This window comes from Numenius arquata, chromosome 11 (assembly GCF_964106895.1).
Source record: "Numenius arquata chromosome 11, bNumArq3.hap1.1, whole genome shotgun sequence".
NCBI classification, from domain to species: domain Eukaryota; kingdom Metazoa; phylum Chordata; class Aves; order Charadriiformes; family Scolopacidae; genus Numenius; species Numenius arquata.
The window spans coordinates 7,763,871-7,782,801 of record NC_133586.1 but is presented as its reverse complement, the minus strand read 5'-3'; the positions used below and the strand labels follow the sequence as shown (position 1 = coordinate 7,782,801).

The window sequence follows — 18,931 nt, the reverse complement described above, 5'->3', positions numbered from 1 at the left end:
CCTTAGCGGTGGCGAGAGCTCCTGCTCCAGGGATGGCACCTGGGAGGTCTCCCAATGGCCTGGACAGTAAATAACTTAGTGCACGGAAAGGGCCTCACTTCACTGATGTGGTTGCATCCCCCACACACCTCCTTTGCTCTGGGTTTCCTCACGAAAAAGGTGGTGGAGGCCAAACCAGTGGTGGGACTGCTTCCCTAGCGGCAGCAGTACCAGCATGAGCTCTCCTAGGGGATATACCTGAGCCATCACAAGCCAGTTCCTCTTGTCCTGCCACTCGCTGTCTGCAGCAGAACTGAAGTCAGATTCACACCCACTTTGGTCTAAAAATAATACAAAAAGCTTGGCCCTTCCTCCTCTCCCAGGGTAAAACCAAACCAAACCAGGAATATGCCTACTTGCCGCTCAGATTTTGCTGGGGAGATGCAGAGGGGGGAGAAACGGCAAAGCTGATTGTCTCCACGTAACCAAAATGAAAAGGGACAAGACCAGTTCCATTTAAAGTGCTTTATGGCATCAAACTGACATCAAGTTACACGTTGAGATGATCACTTCATTTTGAAGAAGGTAAGGCCAACCCCACACAACTCCGTCGAGTCTCACACCGTTTGCTACAGCTACTCTCCATCGCCGGGGTGTTCTGGCACCCCCAGCTAATACTGACCACTTCTGTACTTCATCTGAGCCCGTGCTCCCAGTTCCTCAGGCGTTGAAACCCCTTCTGTTGGGCAGTGATAAAGAACAGGCAAAGAAAAGCCCCAGAAAAGAAAGCCTGATTTTTCCCTTCCATGAAACCGTAGCAAAAAAAAAAAAGCTCCGAGAGCCCCTGCTGGGTCCTCTTCTCCCTCCAACAACACGGGTTTCACACAGACATCTCTGAACCTGCTCTGTGTCCCAGGAATCCAGTGCAAAACAAGGTGGTTTGGGTGCTCCAAATGGGATCAAGGGACCGGCTCTGGGAACCAAAGACAGCGTCAGGCTGGGCTGAAGAAATAACATGCATTCAACAACTGCAGGATGGATGCCAGGTGTGAAACCAAAGCGAATGCAATTTTAAAGCCAGGAGGAGGAAAGGCTTTGGTGCTGTGAAGCTGGGACAGACAACCCTAGGCAACCTGCAGGGATCAGAGTGGGAATCCGTCTCTGGGAACCTATGCCAGGCTTTTCCAAAGAAAACCTGAGAAGGGGAAAAATAAAAAGGCTAAAGAGATAAAAACAAGCCCTCACCTTCCTAAAGGTGAAAGAAGGAGGAAGCAGTGTGGGAGTAAAGGCTTCATTCCAAAAAAGTGAATCATACAGTAACATACATCCTCCAGGGACAAAGGTCTGTCCACCAGAATTTAAGACACAAACAACTTTGATATTTGTGGTCAGTATATTTCTGACTCACGCCCATGGTTTCTTTGACAAGGAAGCACAGGGACCTTAGGAGATTACTTAGCAAATACTATTTTCACTTCGGGCACCGAATGCTCTTTTTGATTTGCAGGAAGAGATGGTCCAGCCAGGCAGAGACTCAGCCCTGGGTCACGCATCTCCCTTTTGATGCCCTTCTTGGAGCCATGGGACATTCCCGAGTCGTGAATTCAAGATGTGTTAGGACTGGGAAAAAGAGAGGGGGATGAAAAGAAAAGCTCACGCTGGCAAAGGCTATTACAGACCGAGGGGAACTCTCAGAAATACCGGGGACCTGATCTCTGTTTACACAACAGTAAATGAGCCACGAACTGCTTTGGTTTCCAAAAAATTCAGCTTGGCACATTCATTTTCGCAGATGTACAAATAGCAGGGCAGAAGTTTTCATGAAATCGGTGTTTTTCTTATGAAAAAGATAACACCACAACACCAGCACATGTCTCCTCCAGCTCCTTTCAGGTTCAGAAGAGCAGCCTGGATCTCCCTGGACAAGTGACCGGACCCTCACAAGAAGCTCCATGTTTTGCTTTTTCCTTTTTCCTCCAAGAGATAGGAGAAAACCTCAACAAAATATTTAAACAAGGAAACTAACTGATAGGTGGAGTCTTGTCTGAAGTCACTGCTGCTTTTTCCAGACTGTTTTTGACCCTAAGCTGCTCTGACATAAAGAAAGCTCTCAGTTGAAATCGTGTAACTCTGGGCATGGCACGGGCTGCTAAGCAGCACTGCCCAAACCCTGGTTTTATAGGAACCAGGGAAATAAGAACATTTGTTTTACCAACCTCTTGGTAAGGAGAACAAAAAAAAAAAAAAAAAGGGAAAGAAAAAAAAAACCAAACCACCCCTCAAACCCCCAAACAAAAGCAAAATAAAAAGTCAAAAGAAATAAAAAAATAAAACCAAGTAAACTTCTTTTTAAAAAAGAACTCTTTCAAATAAACAGAAAGATAAATATTTTTTGCAAGCCCTGCTTGCAAATAAGAACAAGCACCAAATAATATTAAAAAAAGCAAAATAAAAATAAATCTCAAAACTTTTTCCTTTCTTCCTTTTTTTTTTTTTTTTTTTTGAGTCTGAATAGTTTAGAGAGCTTCAAAAGCAAGCAGGAGGTTTAGGATCCCTGCGCTGACCGAGACAGAGCACTCTAAGCATCCACCTCACTGACCATCAACGCTGATACTCATCAGCACCAAACTCTGGAAACTGCTGCGGGTTGTGAGCTCGTGAGAAGCCAGAGAGCAAACTGAAATCAAACAATAGTGCAAGAAGAGAAATACATATCTAATTTTTCTTTTTTTTTTATTTAAGAAAACCTGGTAGGAAAGGAAACGCACTTGACAGCTTCAGACTCTGAGTAAACCCTTGAGCCGTTTTGAAGCTGATAGCGTCTCGTAACCGTTGACAAATTCCCCTGAGAGGGTCTGGAAGAACAGTAATTTTGGAAAAAAGTTTGGCTTCCTGCATTACTTTTCCCCTGCCGAACACATCCCTCACAGTTGGCACAGCGAGAGCCACTCTCAGACATTCCCCTGCTGCTGACGGCAACACGGGGACACACGGACACTTTCAGCCTAGAGCCCACGGCGATGGAAACGGACCTGTCCCACAGCAGCTTTGTCCATGTATTATCTCCCCAGAAACAGTTAATAAGTGCAAGGTATCATATAGGAATGAGAAGAGGAGCCGCCTCGTTGGAGCTCACTCTGCTCCCAGCACTGTCCCCTGACCTGCGACATCTCACTGAAGTGCTCTGATTCTGTCTCATTCTGCCTCAGGAAGGAGCAAGGGAAGCTGACAGAATCCAGAGGAACAGAAGCCCAACGTTAACACAAAAAGAAGGGGAAGAAAAATGCAAGTAACAGAACAAAGGTCCCTAAAAGCAGATGTTCAGCCATCAGGGTTGTAAAGAAGGGATGTCAAATGCAACTGGAGAACTACATTCTGCCAAAAAAAAATATATCTTTACTTAGGGGGTGGGAAGGAGGAGATGGAGCTCGAAGAGATTGTGTAAAAAAATGTTGCTAAGAGTTGATCCCACTTGAACGCCGTTTGCTCTGGCTCCCTGGGGTTGCCTTACAAGCCCATCGAACTTCTCTTTTCTGCATCCTTTTAAATACATCCAAAGACATTCTGCTGGATTCTGGAAACAGTTTGACATTTAAATCCTCTACCTCATGGAAATCTTTCAGAATTACTTTAATTTTTTTTTTTTCCCCTCTGAATTTTTGTTTTGAACGCTGTGACTGCTTCCTGGCATAAGGTACCTTTCTGAAACCAAACAGTCCATATACCATGAGCACAAAAGGGGCGTGCAAGTCAACGGTGTTGCAATCGGAGCACTAAGGGCAAGGTACTTAATACCCACACGCTCTCTGAAAGTCATCAGGTATCTCCTATCCCCATGGGCCGAGCTTAGCTTGGCTGTACAGACTGTAAGCATATCCCAGTGGATACATAGATACATATATGTATATATACAGTATATCTATATATGCCAGTGTGTACGCACCATTTGTAGAGTCCCAATCTTTTGCTAAATGCTTGGTTTTGGTTATGTTCCCCAGAAAAGGGGAATTTGAAGGCACAGACCCCTTAAGGCTATGTTCTCTCATCCTTTAGCAGTAAGAAGAGACAGAAAACATCTATCCCAATCCAAGGTTTGCACAGAGAGACGGTACTATCTGCCGTGCAGTCAGCCTCTGCGGTGAGAATTCATGCAAAACCACAGGAGAGAGGCCCTTTCCCACCACTTAGCAGACTTCATAACATGTTTTATTTAAAACCTCCAGATGCTTGTCAGACGCAGGCACCAGCAGTGTGCTATGGAGCGGGCAAGGAGATGTTCACGGTACCAATGCCGAGAGTGACCAATGGAAGTGTCCGTGTGCTCAGCAGAAGATCTCCTCGCCCTCTGGAGGTGCTTCTGATGAGTGAGAATCTGCAGTAGAAAAAAAAAAAACCGGTTGGAATCACTATAGGAATACAAGAATACAGCAGGCAGAGCGGGACTCCACATGCATGGAAATCCTGCTGTCTGCCAAATCCACTGGGGACCTTAAAAGATGTCCAGGTCCCTGATGAGCTACCATGAAGTTACATCTCATAATTGCGTGAGCTTTCCTGTGAACAAGTTGGAAAACAGCAGTGAGTTAATATGGATAAAGCCGGTCATCTGAGGGCGTGAGATCAAGTTTCATGTGGGTCAGAGGTTTGAGGTGCAGAACTGAGTCCTAAGGGGATGCAAACTACCAGAGAAAAAAAACATACATGGTTTTTTTTTCAGATCAAGAGACAAGATAGACCGGCTGGAGGGGAAGGGAGAGGCCACCAGAAGGGTTGTGAGTATCACTTCCAAACTACCCCAGAGTTAAAGCAGACAGCAATGCCGCAGGGGCTGCAACAGCCAGGAGCAGCCCAGCAGCAGCTCCTGACAGCACATACACCGAAGCAGGACATTTTCCTCCTCGAAGCACAGGAAGCTGAAAAATAAATGGAGAACCCAGCCCATGGAGGTTGCTCAGAATGGGATGGGGAAGTGAAGGAGCAGAGTGTGTCCCTCTGACAACCCCAGGGGCTACAGAACAGGCAGAAAAGCCCACAGAAGATCACTTCAACCTGGGAACTCCACTCATCATAGCTGATCCTCTCTATCCCTGTGTTACCATCCACATTCAAGGCTAGATTTTGTGGCTTCCACAAGTTTGCTGGCTGGAGAGAAAAGCCAGCTCACCGACCCTGAAAACGCACCTCTGACCTCCCCCGACACTCACCAGACTGTTGGGAGCGATGTCCCCTGCCCTTTTTCTTCTTTTCCTTCTTCTCCTTTGGTTTGGCTAAACTGAAGAGACGGGTAGGCATCTGGGGCTGGTCCTCAGCTGCCTTGTTAGTCTGGTTTGTTGTGCTAAGTAAATGGAAAGTGCTTTTCTCTTTGTGTGTCCTTGAAAGACTGTTCCTTTTGGGGGAGACAGACAGTTCTGCGTCAAAGTGCCCTTGTTTAGGAATGGAAGGGCTCTTCTGCTTGGAGTCATCGATGCTGGACTGGGAGGGGACTCTTCCAAGTTTTTCATGTAGACTTGAAACCTATAAAGGAAAAGAAAAGTGTTTCATTGAGGCATGACAGAGGTTTTTCTTGTGAACATCCAGCCCGTTCACCAGCTAAAAAGTGGTCCCCATCCAGTCAAAGCAATGAGAGAAGCAGCCCTCTCTGTTTAAGACAAAGAAACGAGGCATATAAAGAGTAACACTCCGGTATTTTTTGCTCCTACATGTACTGTGCTATGTATCAACAAGCCAAGGGCAAATATTCTCTAAGATCTCGATACCAAGACTCACCCTGCATCGTTCGCACACACAGAAGGTGGCAGAAGGCCAAGGAGAAGCGTGCCTCTCCGGCAGGGGAACGCCAGCACACACCACCGGAGCGGCATGTGTCAAAGGAAGCCTTCCCAAGCTCCCCAAGATGAAAGCAAAAATATTTTTCCTGACTTTTTTTTTTTCCTAACGGCTGTCTCAGGATGTAATTGAGCCCGCACATTCAAAGGGAAGATCAAAACAACAGCTCAACAAAGCCTCACCGAACCCTCTATTAATAGCTCTGAAATGTCAGTAAGATCCCTGCGTCGAAAAGGTGCTTCCCTCTCCTGATCCCCCAGGCCTCGCAGTTATTTTACCTCTCAGCCTCTCCCATAGCATTCATATCCCTCTCATGTCTGCGTGTGCTCGGTGCTGGAACAGCTTCTCTCTGTGCTCGGAAAACTTCTAGCCTGATGAGGAACCAGGGTGGGAGGGAGCAAGCTCTCCTCTGGTGATTTGCTTTTCAGAGCTCACTGCCGAGCTCCGCAATTAGTCCATTCAGGCACCCAAAATCATTTCCATTCCGCAATCCAACATTTATAAACTAATTTTGCTACAGCTCTGAGCAAATTACATTCAGAATTAGTGAGTTATAAACAAACAAATGAACAACAACAGGCTTAAGATTCAAATTCAGCCCATCTTTTGCCAATGGATGCTTGCTCCCCCCCAGCCAGACTGTTGCACAGTTGTAAAAAAAATAAACCCCAGCTTGCTGAAAAATGCACGGAGCAGGATCTGTGTGGGGGCTTTCCTTTCTGGTTGTGGGCAGCCAGACACCAGAAGCCTCTTGCAGCAGAGGCAGGGATATTCGCTCACTGAGCCATGACCAGACTGCAGGTGCCCAGTCTCTTTAGGACAGGGACAACACCCATCTCCTTGCTAGATATCAAGAACGCTTTCGGAGATGGATGTAAGCGTACAAACAGCCCTCCCCTGCAGTTATCAGCCTCTCAAGCGGCTTTCGTGACAAGCTGGAGGGTGCAGGTTACCCACAATGCTCAGGCTGTTTCCGAGAAGGATGTCTCATCTGCCCGACTGCTCCCCAGAGCTCAGCCCCCATGGGGTTAAGGCCATCGTCAAGGCAATATTGACCTCCTGGGATTCTGCAAGGCAGCCACCTCGGCTCTGCTGTCTGCCAACCCACGGCACAGAAAAGCAGGCAGAGCTCAGGCTGTTGTAACCACCTACTGCTCAGGACTGGCCAGGCATCCTGAATACACCGTGCTGCATCAACACCAGCAATGCCTTGGTAGCTCTGGAGGTGCAAGAAATGCAGCCCTGCATATCAAGTGCAAGGAAAGAGCGAGAAATATCAGGCCCTGTGTGTCTAGAGCTGGACTGGTCCATCACTGCTGGCATGCAGGTGGCCCAGGAGCCGTTCAGAAGCTCCCTGCAGAGCATGGCTTCCCCAGCACCCAGCCGTTGGCAGCATTTACCTGGTTGTGGTCAGGCTCCTGCCGCATTTGAGCTAATCGCTCCACGTCTTGCTTGAACTGTGCCTTCTCCCTCTCCAGCTGCTTCTGTGCTGTGCGAAGCCTCTCCAGGTCGAGCTGGTAGGAGGCCTTCTTCACTTGTAGCTCCTCTCGCTCCCGCTCGAGATCCTGCCACCCTCTCTGGACCTGCTCCTCTCGCTGGGCCAGGTGGGCCTCCTGCTCCGCCAGCTCCTTCTCTCGGACTTCCCACTCCTTCTCTCTCCTCCGCCTCTCCTCCTGGTGCTGTGTCTGCTGCTTCTTCAGGTTGGCCAACTCCTGGCGCTGCTTCTCCAGATTGCGCTGCTTCTCCTGCTCCAGCAGCGAGGTTGGCCGGAAAAAGCTTCGGGTCAGAGCCCTCTCGCTCAGAGCCAGCTTCTGGTCCTCGATGTAGGTGTCCTGCTGCAGCACGACGCCCTAGGAGAGAGGGGGCACAAATCACTGCAGCGCCCTCTCCATGGAGAGAGCCTCCATCCCTGAAAACCTCAGGGTTCTGTATCCAAACCCCACCAAATTCACAGCTCAGCCTTACAGCTGGGCTACCGGAGGATGTATCTCCCCCAGCAGCTTCCCAAATTCAGGTGAGCACTATTTCACTTGGGCAGCAGCTCTTTCCTATGACCTGCTGGCACGCTGCCTGCAAGCCGGCCGTGCAGGGATGGGACAGGCAAAGGGGAAGGGGAAATTGGGGACGAAGCGCGAGTGGCTGTTACTGGCTGGAGGGATGCGTATTTCGGGCAAGCAGCATGCAAAAGCGGGATGAACGGCCAAGCCTACCTGCAAAGCACTGAGCAGCTTATGGAGGCTGGTAATGGTTTGGAGGACCTGCTGCGAGAAAACAAAAGCGTTGCTATTAGATCTCACTGGGTGCCAGGGTACAGGTAAAGCCCCCTCCTTTTCCACCGTGACCCACCGGTGGGTCTGACAAGCTGTAGGCCACCCCTCTACGCCTTCTTTTTTCTCACTCTACTTGCAACGACTGCATCATCCCCCAGTACACAAATACATCCCTTGGACATCTCTCAGAGATGCCTGGCATCACCTTCCTCACTTTCCTAGCTGTCAGTGCGGCAGGGGAGGAAATGCCTGCAGAAGCACCAAACAGCACAGACCTCACAGGAACTCCAGGGTTGCCTCTGCAAACATTTCCCAGCTTGCTCAAGAACAAGCAGAGAAATTGGGATGAAACTTGGCAGTTCACTTAAAAATTTCAAGGACAGAACTTCAAGGGGTGAAAAAAAAGAAGTAGTATTAAAATGAATATGGACTATTTGCACCCTTCCACCCCCCGCTGATCCATACATGTCTCACTGTCGTTAGACAGAAAAACTGCAATACAGCCGGCACACAAGTACAGCAGGTGTGTTCATGGATGCTCTCTGAAAATACAGGTAAACACGAACACATCCTGCATCAATACAGAGCAAGCTACTTTGGAGTGATGCCCTATCCCTAAATATATTTTTAGCCTAGCTAAAGATTTCTCTGAATCTCTAATCTCCTACAATTACTTTTAAGAAGAAAAAACACTGCAGTATTTGCAATAGTGGTGTGATAGCCAGTGTTAAGGGAACTGCTTCGCATTCTGCCATTAATGCTAATTGGGAGTTATGAGTGTGTATCAAAGGGAGAACAGAAATCTAATTGCCCCAATTCACTGCACCTGCAACATAAAATTAAACTCCCTCTGTCTGCAGATGCACAATAAATACAGCCCAGCGCATCCTAGTGTAATTAACCCTTGCTGCCTATAATCAGCACATATCATCCTGCTGGCAAGCAGATGACAATCAGTGAATCCCCTGTCTGAACATCCAAGGTTAAACAAATAAATGACACAGTGGGTTCAGCTTAATGTATTTAAAAGTCTACATGCGCTTCAGCAAATGAAATGTATTTTCTTCTACATTATCACCTATTGAGACAAATTCACTTGTCGCTTAAATGAAGGAAACAGCTGAGCAACAGAATCAATTCTTACCTCGTTATTCCTTTTCAACATGAACATCAGATTAGCATTTCCACCCTATGAGAAGATCACAGATTTAATATGAGGACAAATGAGAAATCACAGCAAATGTGTTCTGAAGCTGAACTAATGACAGATACATTAAAGCCCCCTCCATCTTCCATTCTGGGAGAATTCATGCATGTTTTTTAGGCAAGTTAAAATCATATAAAATAAAATGTTAATTAGGTATCATTTTGTAGTTATATGATGGATCGATCCACAGCAAGATGAGGTGCAAGGTTATAGTTGACCTTATCATTTCAATAACGATGCATAATTAAACACATGCTTTAGCTGATCTGCAGACAGATGGCAGAAAACCTGTGCCACAAAGGAATACTACTGATTTGCAATGGTTTTCAAGTCAGGATTTTAGCTACAGCAGAGCATTTCTGGCTGCATACTTCCAATTTTATTTTATTTTTAACTTATTAAGATACATCCAATTGCCAAGAAATTCAGACATTTTTCAAGACTTGAATTGTCACACTCTCAAAATCTGAACTCGTTGGCAGCAGACAGATAAACCAAGCAATACCTTCTTTAAAATGCTGTCCGACTCTGTTCTCCGAAGGTCCTGAGCATCATCACCTTCATCTTTCGCTCCACCTAAAGGAAGAAGCCAGCATTGACACTGGTTATTCAACATTTTAAGCCATAGATGAACTTGCTAATGTCGGAGAAATTTAATACAGGAAACTCATATGTTTCACAAAAGGGGACACGGAGGTCTTGACACTTTAACTAAATACATTTGCTTCCTTTGTATACATGCCAGCACCATCAGGAAAAATGGATCTGAATTCAGATTAGGATTGACTTTGGTTGCAGAAAACATGTTGATAAATTCGGCACACTCCTATTAATTGGTGCTCTGTCTTGCCCCCACACTGCTGTCTACTACCAAAGAATATTTGCTGAGAAGACATGAGGCAGAAGAAGAGCAGCTGGAGAACAGTAACAGTATCATCTCAGGGCATATTACTGCAGGTAGAGTTTCAAGGCCTTTCCTGTCCAAATGCAATTTACAGCTGCGTCAGATATTGCTATGCAATAGCCTGTGTAATTTTATGCTAACAATTTTTCCTTAGCCTTAGTTATCAGAAACCTGTATCTTCAAAGGGACGACGGACTTTTCTTTCTAACTGTCCCCTGGCTGGCTCCTATCAGTGCTCCTGAGCAGCACAGACTGACTTGTGTGGCCAAGAGGGCTGTAACCCTCCTCCTGTGCTGTCCTTCTGCTCATGAGTGGCTAAGGGGTCACACAGCTCTTCGGTCCTCTAGCCCTTGCCAAGACTCTTGCATTCTCCTTGCCAGCTGAGATGTAGCCCATGGCAAAAACCCACACCTGCAGTGGTGATCTCCTTACTGCCACTCTTTTAGTGATAAACAACTTTTCATAGACCTGTATCTGCAGCAACATGAAGGACACGGTACCTTGTGCAAAGGCCCTCTCCTCCCACCACCCCCCAGGCAGGCTTTGCTATTAAAAGCTGACCCTCAATTCCTCCTAACAGACCTTCTCTCCTGCGCCACGTCCTGGGACCTTCCACCTCTTTGCAGGAGGAAACACCTCCCTTCTGCTTTGCTGGAGGGGAGAACGAAGGGGAGTCAGGTTATAAGCCTTGCCCAAGGTTGCACAGGTTGTGAACAGAAAAGTTGGAGATGAAAGCCAGGTTTCATGCCTCCTGGACTCCAGCTGAACAAACAGGCCCTGCATTCTTTTCCCAAATTCTCCCAAGACCCTACAACTATTGAATTACAATCTAATTCAAAAGAGGACACTTCTACAGAAAACCTAGAGCTGGGCAATGAACAGCCTGAGGTTGTCCCATTCATCACTGAAACAGAGAGAGGTACAACCCTAAACAAACCCCTCCAGTGTGAATATATTTGTCATTATGATGACAAGGCCTGTGGAGGGCTTTGCAGCTTTCCAATAGAGCTTGGAAAACCTCTACATACTTCTCATGTCTGACTGTCTGGAGCTAACACTGCTCCTTTAATGCAGAAGGTCAGACGAGGTCCAACGATCCCAATGCTGAGACAGACACTAGCGCAGCAAAACTGGCTGTATTGGGAGTATGAGTGAGACCACAGAGAAAGGAATTTGAGGACAGGGAAGTTTCTGATGACTAGGGCAAAGAAAGAGAGCACTGGGAAGCAGCCAACTATGCAGCTGAAATAAATATTCACACATTTCTTTGGGAGAGACTTAATTGCAGGAATAACACATGCAGTTGTATGTGGAACACAAATGCAAAGAGAGCAGAGTCAGGGGAGAAGGTGCTCAATTCAGCAATATCCTCATCCATTGGCAAATGCAACAGCGCCAGGCTCCTGCTGGAAGATAACTGAAGAACGAAGAACAGAGCTGCAGGTACTACAATAACATGAAGAAACTAATCTATTAAGAAGCCAAATGCTTTCATGTGGCACGTTAAGTAAAGAAGTGAGGATAATTTAGAGAGAGCACAGAGGAGTGAGGAGTTCAGATGTTTAATCCTCACATAGCCACTGGTTCTCAGCTACCATCATTTCACCTGTACACAGGCTTTTTTCTAATCTATTATTTAATGTATCAACTATTATTGAAGAGAAGTTGGAAAACCCAAATCACCAGCTGCTGGAGACTTTCTGAAGCAAGAAGACATGATGACACGTTTTATTAACAAATGCTGATGTGCACACATGTAACTACTCACACTTGGAAGCGTTCATCTGATGACTGTCAAATCCTCCAAAAGTTTCTGCCCTTCTAGGGAGAGAGATGGGTCCAACTCCCCCTTCCTGTTCCATGGCAGCGCTGCTGACCTGCTGCCCGAGGGCAGTGCCCAGGCTCCTGTTCACCAGGTCTTGCAGCAGCTCAACTGATAAAAAGCAACGATATCTCTGTTAAAGACCAACTCAAGCTTCTCAGCTATTTTCATCCCTGCCTGAGATCAGGTCAGAAATTCACATGCTTTGCTGCACTAAGAAACCAAGTTTCTATGACAATGATATGAACAGTACGCATTCCCTCTGCAAAAACTCAATCTGTCTGACCATTAACTCCAGTTCCTGGAGCTCTGCACAGGCTTACACCTCCCTCCCTTCCTTCAGGCAACCCTGGTGTGATTTGACAACAGCATTTAATAATTTTTAGCCTCTCCAAAAATCACACTAGAAAAGTCGCCTGAGTTTCTACCCTTGCCTTTGTCAACAGACTTGCTTGTCCCTTGCAGGCACCACAAGCACTTGCTGGAACTCAAGCCTCACTCTCACACATTGCTGAGACTGAAGCACAGCACAAGCCAGGATAGTCTATATTTCAGCCAAGGGTAAATCCTGCGCTGCTCCTGACCCCAGTGCAGATTCAATGCATGGTTGTGCTCTGTGCTGACTTCTTTTCTGCCCTCTTTCAACAGCTGTCAATATCTGCTTCCTTTCCTGATCCTCATTACTGTCCTTGAGACAATACCATGAGTAGCAGTATCTCCTAATCTATGCTGTTATTCTGACAGAGAAGGCTTCCCCTGCAAAACTGGTGCTTGAGGACTGATGGCTTTACTGAAGGTGGGTCCGGTGGTTAGTGCAATTAACATGTCACCCTTACACGCTCACCTTCATTTATTGCAGTTTTCATAATGGCCTCTCCTTTTGGTGCCTCTTCTGTGTTGGCTCTGAAGAGTAGTCTGGAGCCTGGCATGTCCTCCTGCACAGAACTGTCTACCATGTCCTGGAAGATCTTAGCCTTCTCCTCCAGCAAGAGGAGGATCTGCTTATCCTTCTGCTGAAGTTGTTCTGTGGGGGTGAACAGAAAACAGAGATGAAGAGAAAAAATAAAAGCTTGGGCAAGGAAACCGAGTGATTCCTGAGATACTGGCCCCATCTAGTGGAACCTGATGATACAACCGTGCCCTGTGTGATCCTGCACAGCAAGGGCACCCAGCAGGGTCAGAAAAAAACAAATAATCCAAGCAAGGTGAGGATTGCAATTATTTGCTGGATGCAGGATTCTCACTCTTTTGAAAAAAGTCATAGTTCAACCACAATACCCAACACAACAATCCCTGTCAATTTTTCAAAAACCGCCCCCCAGCTCTGTCCCAGGCAGGATTTTACCTTTCAGTCCTCTCACTTTCGCATCCGACACTTTCTTTTCAAACTCAGACTCACAAGGGACTCCTTCGTCTTCATCTCTGTCCCTGGACAAGACACAGGTTCCAATTACTACCAGCGCATGACCATGTGCATCACCTGCCTTGCAAGAACAGCTTGGTAGCTTACATGGTGTTCATTGTGTCCTGAATGATCTGTATCCAGCCGTTACGCTCTTCTTTGGAGCTGGCATGGACTTCCACCATTTCGGGATCTTTTACACCCATACTGATCAGGAACAAACCCTTCTCTTCATGAGCCACTTCTCGTACGATCAGCTTCTTCAGAGAGATCACAGTGGATTTCTGGTCCTTCAGATGGAAAGAAATGGGTGAGCTGGGTGAACAGTACTAATTCCCAGATGCAAACTAGTATTGAAAAAGTCCCAACAACCATACTGCTTCCTCTCTCAGGTTGTAACCATTTGCTGAACCTACTGGTTAATTTAAAAAAACTGAATCGTTTTAATGGGGTCAAGGAGCAGGGAAGGGCTTGCTTTCCTCCATCAGTTCTGTAGGAAAAGCAATTTCACCTTGTTCCATTTCAACAAAAAATTAATTTAAAATTGACTTTGTGGTTTTGCAAACTCTACTATATTTTGTTCTAACTCCAGCAGACCTTTGATCTCATCTCCTCCTGCCCACGCTCTGTCATTAATATCAGAGCTCCTTAAACGCAGTGCAGCTTGCTAGCGCCTGCTTCACACACATTATCTTCACGATCTCTCCCCTAGGATGGAGTAACATCTTGTTTTCAAATCCCACAAAACCCCTGCTGTTCTCAGAAGCTCATCGCTGACTCCTATGGTGGAGAAGACTTGTGTGTGAGATGACGTTCATTGTGTGCTATGGTGTCTGTGTAATCAGCCCGCTCAGTTAAAACGTCCCTTTGCTGTTGTATCATCTGCGTATGAGTCAGCCCCTTTGTGCATTTTACAGGATGCTACAACTGGGGTGATTTGGTAGCGGTTCACTAGCAGGGCTTGTGCGCAGACCAGCTCCTCCTGTGTGGGGCACCCAGTCTGTGCAGATCATTGGTGGAACTGGAATAACAAATTATCAGCTTTCAAAATGTTCAAAGAGTGGAAAGGTCACAAGGTTCAGCCAGTCTAGACCATGCCTGCAAGGTACAGCCCCAACAGACTCAATTAGGTACTAGGTTTTCTTTAGCAGGTCAGCGTGCACAGCCCTTTTATGAGGCCTGCCTTCAAAAGCTAATATTTTTGGTCTCGTGCACTACAAATATATTCCTCTGACATTTATTTTCAAGCTGTTCTGTTGAATTTACTGCAGTGGCATTTCACACACCCCCTCGCGCCTCATAGTAGCTCAAAATGTATTAGGACATTTCCTTCTGCTAAGATTCATTCTTACAATGTTTGCATTATCCCATTGCCCCCTCCCACCCCAATCACAGCATCAATTTGCACAAACTGAAAAGGAGTAAGTGTATCAAGCGACAGGCAGGTTTCTAGGCCAATTACCAGCTGTGCCAAGGCACAGCAGAAAGGGGAGGTGGGGACTGAAGACATGTTTTCCTACCAGAAGGAATGGAGTCTGCTCAGCAAACGAAAATGTTTGAAGAAAATTAAGTTGTTTAGCCGGCAATGGCTGGCTTCGCTGCACAACACACATCAAGCATCTCTCACACAGAAAAGGAAGGAAGAGAAAAGGTTGAAGGCTTACCAGTGAGGCGAAGACATACTTCTGGTCCTTCTCCTGAAGGAACACGAGCATGTCAGAGAGGAGAACAGCCTGGACTTCTGCAAAAGAAAAAGCGTATCAATGCAGTATAACCATACAACTCACCCCAAACCAGATTTATTTTAATAACACCAGCGATGGGGAGAGGTTGGGCTACTTGTGCAAATCCTGGAAGCGGGGTCACTCTCCTGGTTAGCAGGAGGAGCAGGGGCAGGTCCTGGAGATGCTGGGTCAGGTTAGCTCTTTGCTTTACAGAGACTACAGCAGCACCCGGGAAAGCTGCAGGATTCTCTCTCATCTGTCAGGGCAGGGGTGCTCCTCTCCAGCTATTCGCTTTCTAACAGTTAGGACATGGGCATAACAGTGAAAGTTAGAGAGGCTTAGTGAATAGAAGCACTGTTTTCTCAAACAATCAATATTTTAGCCCGCGAGCAAAATATCTGCACAGGAAGTTTTGGGTTTTATGGTTCTCTTGATGAGTGGTTTGCGGAGTGTAAATTACTGTGCAATAACAACATTTGTTAGCTGCAGTTTCTTTCCCAGGAAATACTGACTTCAGGAGCCACCGCTAATTCTGCTCACAGACAAACACAGCTCTTGCCAACTCCAAGGGGAGCTGACAGAGCCTGCGTGAGATGCGGGACCTGGCTTTCTTTCACGGGAGAAGGAAGCCCAACATCAAGCCAACGGAGGATTTTAAATCAGCATACAGCCTTTTCCCAGAGTACACGTACAGCCTTCCAAGTCTCCTAACGACATATCATAAAGTTGCACAGCAACTACCAAGCATAATGCCCCACCCAGAGCCTTCAGCACAAAGAGTTTTTGTGTAATGTACTTGGGAAATCTTGTGACAGAGAGGAAGCAAACCAAGAAGTTAAATCATCCCATGGGTAATTCCTTCCATTCTGTTTTGGGAAGACAGGATCCGTTCCAGATAAAAGAACCACCAAACTTTAATCAAAGCTGCAGTATGAACTCAAAGCTCTGGGAGCTTTGCAAAAGTCGGCTTTTGATTCCGTTCTTCTCTATCGTCTGTGCACTTTGCAAGAGCGGAAATGCTAAAACCCTGTAAGAAAAGTTCTTCCTATAGTTCTCTGTGCTCCATTTCAAATCCTGCAAAATAGCCTGAATGGACGAACTAGCTACTCTCTCCCTGGGCTCTGCAGCTTGTCTGCAGGACCTGCTTTCGCTGGGAGCTTGCCGTACAGACAGAGATATGTTTATACATTTCTATGACTTAGCAATGCAAATGCAGCCTGTGCTTATCACCAGATTTCACAACAGCAGCATAACTGGCTTCATCCACCATCTAAAGTCAATAGTAAGCTCGGGTGCCTGGAAACCATCTGTAAACTTCCCGTTTCCAAACCTCAAAATAAATCATACCCGATATGGCATTCTGTGTTATCGCTGCCTCCCTGCACAGCACGGCACCAGGCTACCAGTCCCCATTCATGCCCAAGAACTGTGGTTTGATCAGCTGATGCTGGAGTGAGAGAAGCAAAGAAAGCCCAGCCTTCCTGACAAGCCCGAGACACAGCCCTGTCTGCTCTCACCACCACCATGGTCCCAGCTGAAGGCTTTCTTGAGAGAATTAGTGTTTAATTCAGTAGAGAACTTCGGTGCTCAGCAGAGCACAGAACTTTAGAAAAAACTTTTTCCACCTGGTAAGAAACAAAAAGCAATTCAAGAAAACACTGACCAAAGAAGGGGCAGCTGCAGGGACACCAGAGCCTCTCCTGAACAGTTTGCGTCAGCAGCTCAAGAGGTTCAACTGCAACAAATGCCTGGGACACCTTTCTGGAGTCCCAGTGAAACCGTGACGGTAACGCTGAGCTCGGGCAGCCCTACTGCAGATCTTAGAGCAAAGGAAAGGCAGTGCTGCTGGTGGGCAGAGCCACTGGGAAGCTGAGGTTGGGTTTCAGAAGCAGGTTCCAGGGAATGCTTCCTGGAACCGCTGCACGTGCGCATCGTGGCACCGAGATCTGACTTGCTGCTCTGGGCAACTGCAGCCCCATCGTGCCCTCTTGGCGCAAAGGGTCTCCCAGCAACTCCGCTCCTTGGCTGATGCACTGAGGTGTCACCGCAACCCAAGCCTTCAGCAGTCACCAAGAGGAAGAGCAGCTATCTATCACCCCAGAAACAACATGAGGAATCAGAAATGCTGCAATTGAAAGCGAGTGTACAACACGGGGAAAGCTGCTGTCAGAATCTTTCAAAGCAGAAGAATAAATAAAGACTGGCGACACCAATCTGAGCACTAATCATACATCCAGAGAGGGCGAGCTGTATCCTCCCCCAGCAGAAGGCAGGATAGTCTTACCTTTTAACCGGCCAGCTGCACTTTTTAGTGAAACAGGCCCATCTCGGATAAGTTTCCGATGCCTTAAGTCCTCTCTTGCAAACATCTGGCCACTCTTCATCCTCATGATGGACTTGCTATCTGTCCGGTTGTAAATCTCACCAAGACGCATCTTCTTTTCATAATTGCAGACTTTGCTATTGACTGCAGCAATCACATCTTTAACGAGGTTTAATGACTGAGTCAAGTCTTCATGTTCCGCTTCATTTTCTTTGAACAAAAAGATAAACACTTCGATTTCACTTCATCCTTGTGGAGTCTAACTTCCTGATTTTACTTCCTTGCTTCCTCTTCTCCCTCGCAAATTCCCACATTATAACTTTTTAATACTTCTATCAGACAAGCTGCATTTATCTCCCTTAAGGAATGTTTCACAAAATCTTTCAAAAATAGTTGAGGTTGGGGACTATTCCAATATACTTTGTACGTGAGAGAGTACAGATGAAATGCACAAATTAACCATGCATCTTAGCCATTACCAAAAAAAGCAAGCTGGAAGACTCTGGAGTCTAAGCATGTTGCTCCGTAATTAGCTACAGACAGACTTATCATAACGAAATCAAGGCACCTGAATAACTAATCTGAAATGGAGATATGAAACTGAGTTATCTCATTACAGCGGTGTGAGACAATGATGACTGGATTGGTCAGTCTATTCTAAGAAAATCTGCTTCAGCTGAAAAGGTTCCAAGAAATTTACACTGGAGGAACAAATACACGCTTAGAATAGAGGAACTGGTCCCTACCTTTGGTGTACTGCAGTATCCTTTGTAAAAGGACCGGGTACTTTGTGATTCTCTGTGTTACCAACAAGATACATTCAGAAATCCCGAGACGCCTCACCAGGGAGCTGCTCATTTTTTTCTAAGGAACAAAGATGAAAATTTCAGTTCTGTAGCAAAACGCTCACCACAGTGCAGAAAGGACTGACTTTTTCCATCGACTTTGTCTGTTCTACCAGGTCCTACCTTGACAAATGCCTGAAACCGCTTGTCCTTTGAGTACAGATCTTTGAAGTTATTTACTGCCTCGTTGTGATGTCCACAGAATTTGCCGTATGTTTTCTTCATTCGCTCAGCATTCTCACCGGAGAACTGCAAGACATGAGACATAGAGGTCCAATTTACACTGAGGTCCTGGTGTGATATCCCAGCAGTGCCTGCCAGTCTCTCAAAAGAACGGGATGAAACCAAATTAGTCTAAAGCATCCAAAACCAGGCAATTAGATCTCTAGAAAGTGAAGAGCTGAGTTTGAGAATTCACTGTAACCACACAATGCAAAATCTGGGATTCTACCACTCGGGGCTTAAAAGCCAAGAACAAAAAAGTCAAGACAGACAGAAAGAAGATGGGAGAAAGTGCAGACAAAGTAAAGTAAAACAGCCCACCCAAAGTTAAATAGCAGATCAGTAACTCAGCCAAGAAATGCATTGGGCATATTTTACTGTAGGCTACTGCCTATACTCCAGGCTAT

General features: G+C 46.3%; 1 protein-coding gene across 1 annotated transcript in view; it reads right to left on the bottom strand.

Annotated features, from left to right (window-relative positions):
- Positions 1–2,482: 2,482 nt before the first annotated feature.
- AKAP13 (A-kinase anchoring protein 13) overlaps positions 2,483–18,931 on the bottom strand; it is a 72,733-nt gene continuing 56,284 nt past the window's right edge. The window contains exons 16-29 of the mRNA XM_074156013.1: positions 18,426–18,551; positions 18,204–18,321; positions 17,419–17,667; positions 15,075–15,151; positions 13,519–13,700; positions 13,354–13,436; positions 12,853–13,032; positions 11,955–12,119; positions 9,788–9,858; positions 9,220–9,264; positions 8,016–8,066; positions 7,206–7,655; positions 5,184–5,493; positions 2,483–4,351 (exon numbers count right to left, since the gene is read on the bottom strand). Of these exons, the coding sequence (XP_074012114.1) occupies positions 4,302–4,351; positions 5,184–5,493; positions 7,206–7,655; positions 8,016–8,066; positions 9,220–9,264; positions 9,788–9,858; positions 11,955–12,119; positions 12,853–13,032; positions 13,354–13,436; positions 13,519–13,700; positions 15,075–15,151; positions 17,419–17,667; positions 18,204–18,321; positions 18,426–18,551 (2,157 nt within the window). The 3' untranslated portion in view covers positions 2,483–4,301. The remainder of the gene's footprint in view (positions 4,352–5,183; positions 5,494–7,205; positions 7,656–8,015; positions 8,067–9,219; positions 9,265–9,787; positions 9,859–11,954; positions 12,120–12,852; positions 13,033–13,353; positions 13,437–13,518; positions 13,701–15,074; positions 15,152–17,418; positions 17,668–18,203; positions 18,322–18,425; positions 18,552–18,931) is intronic.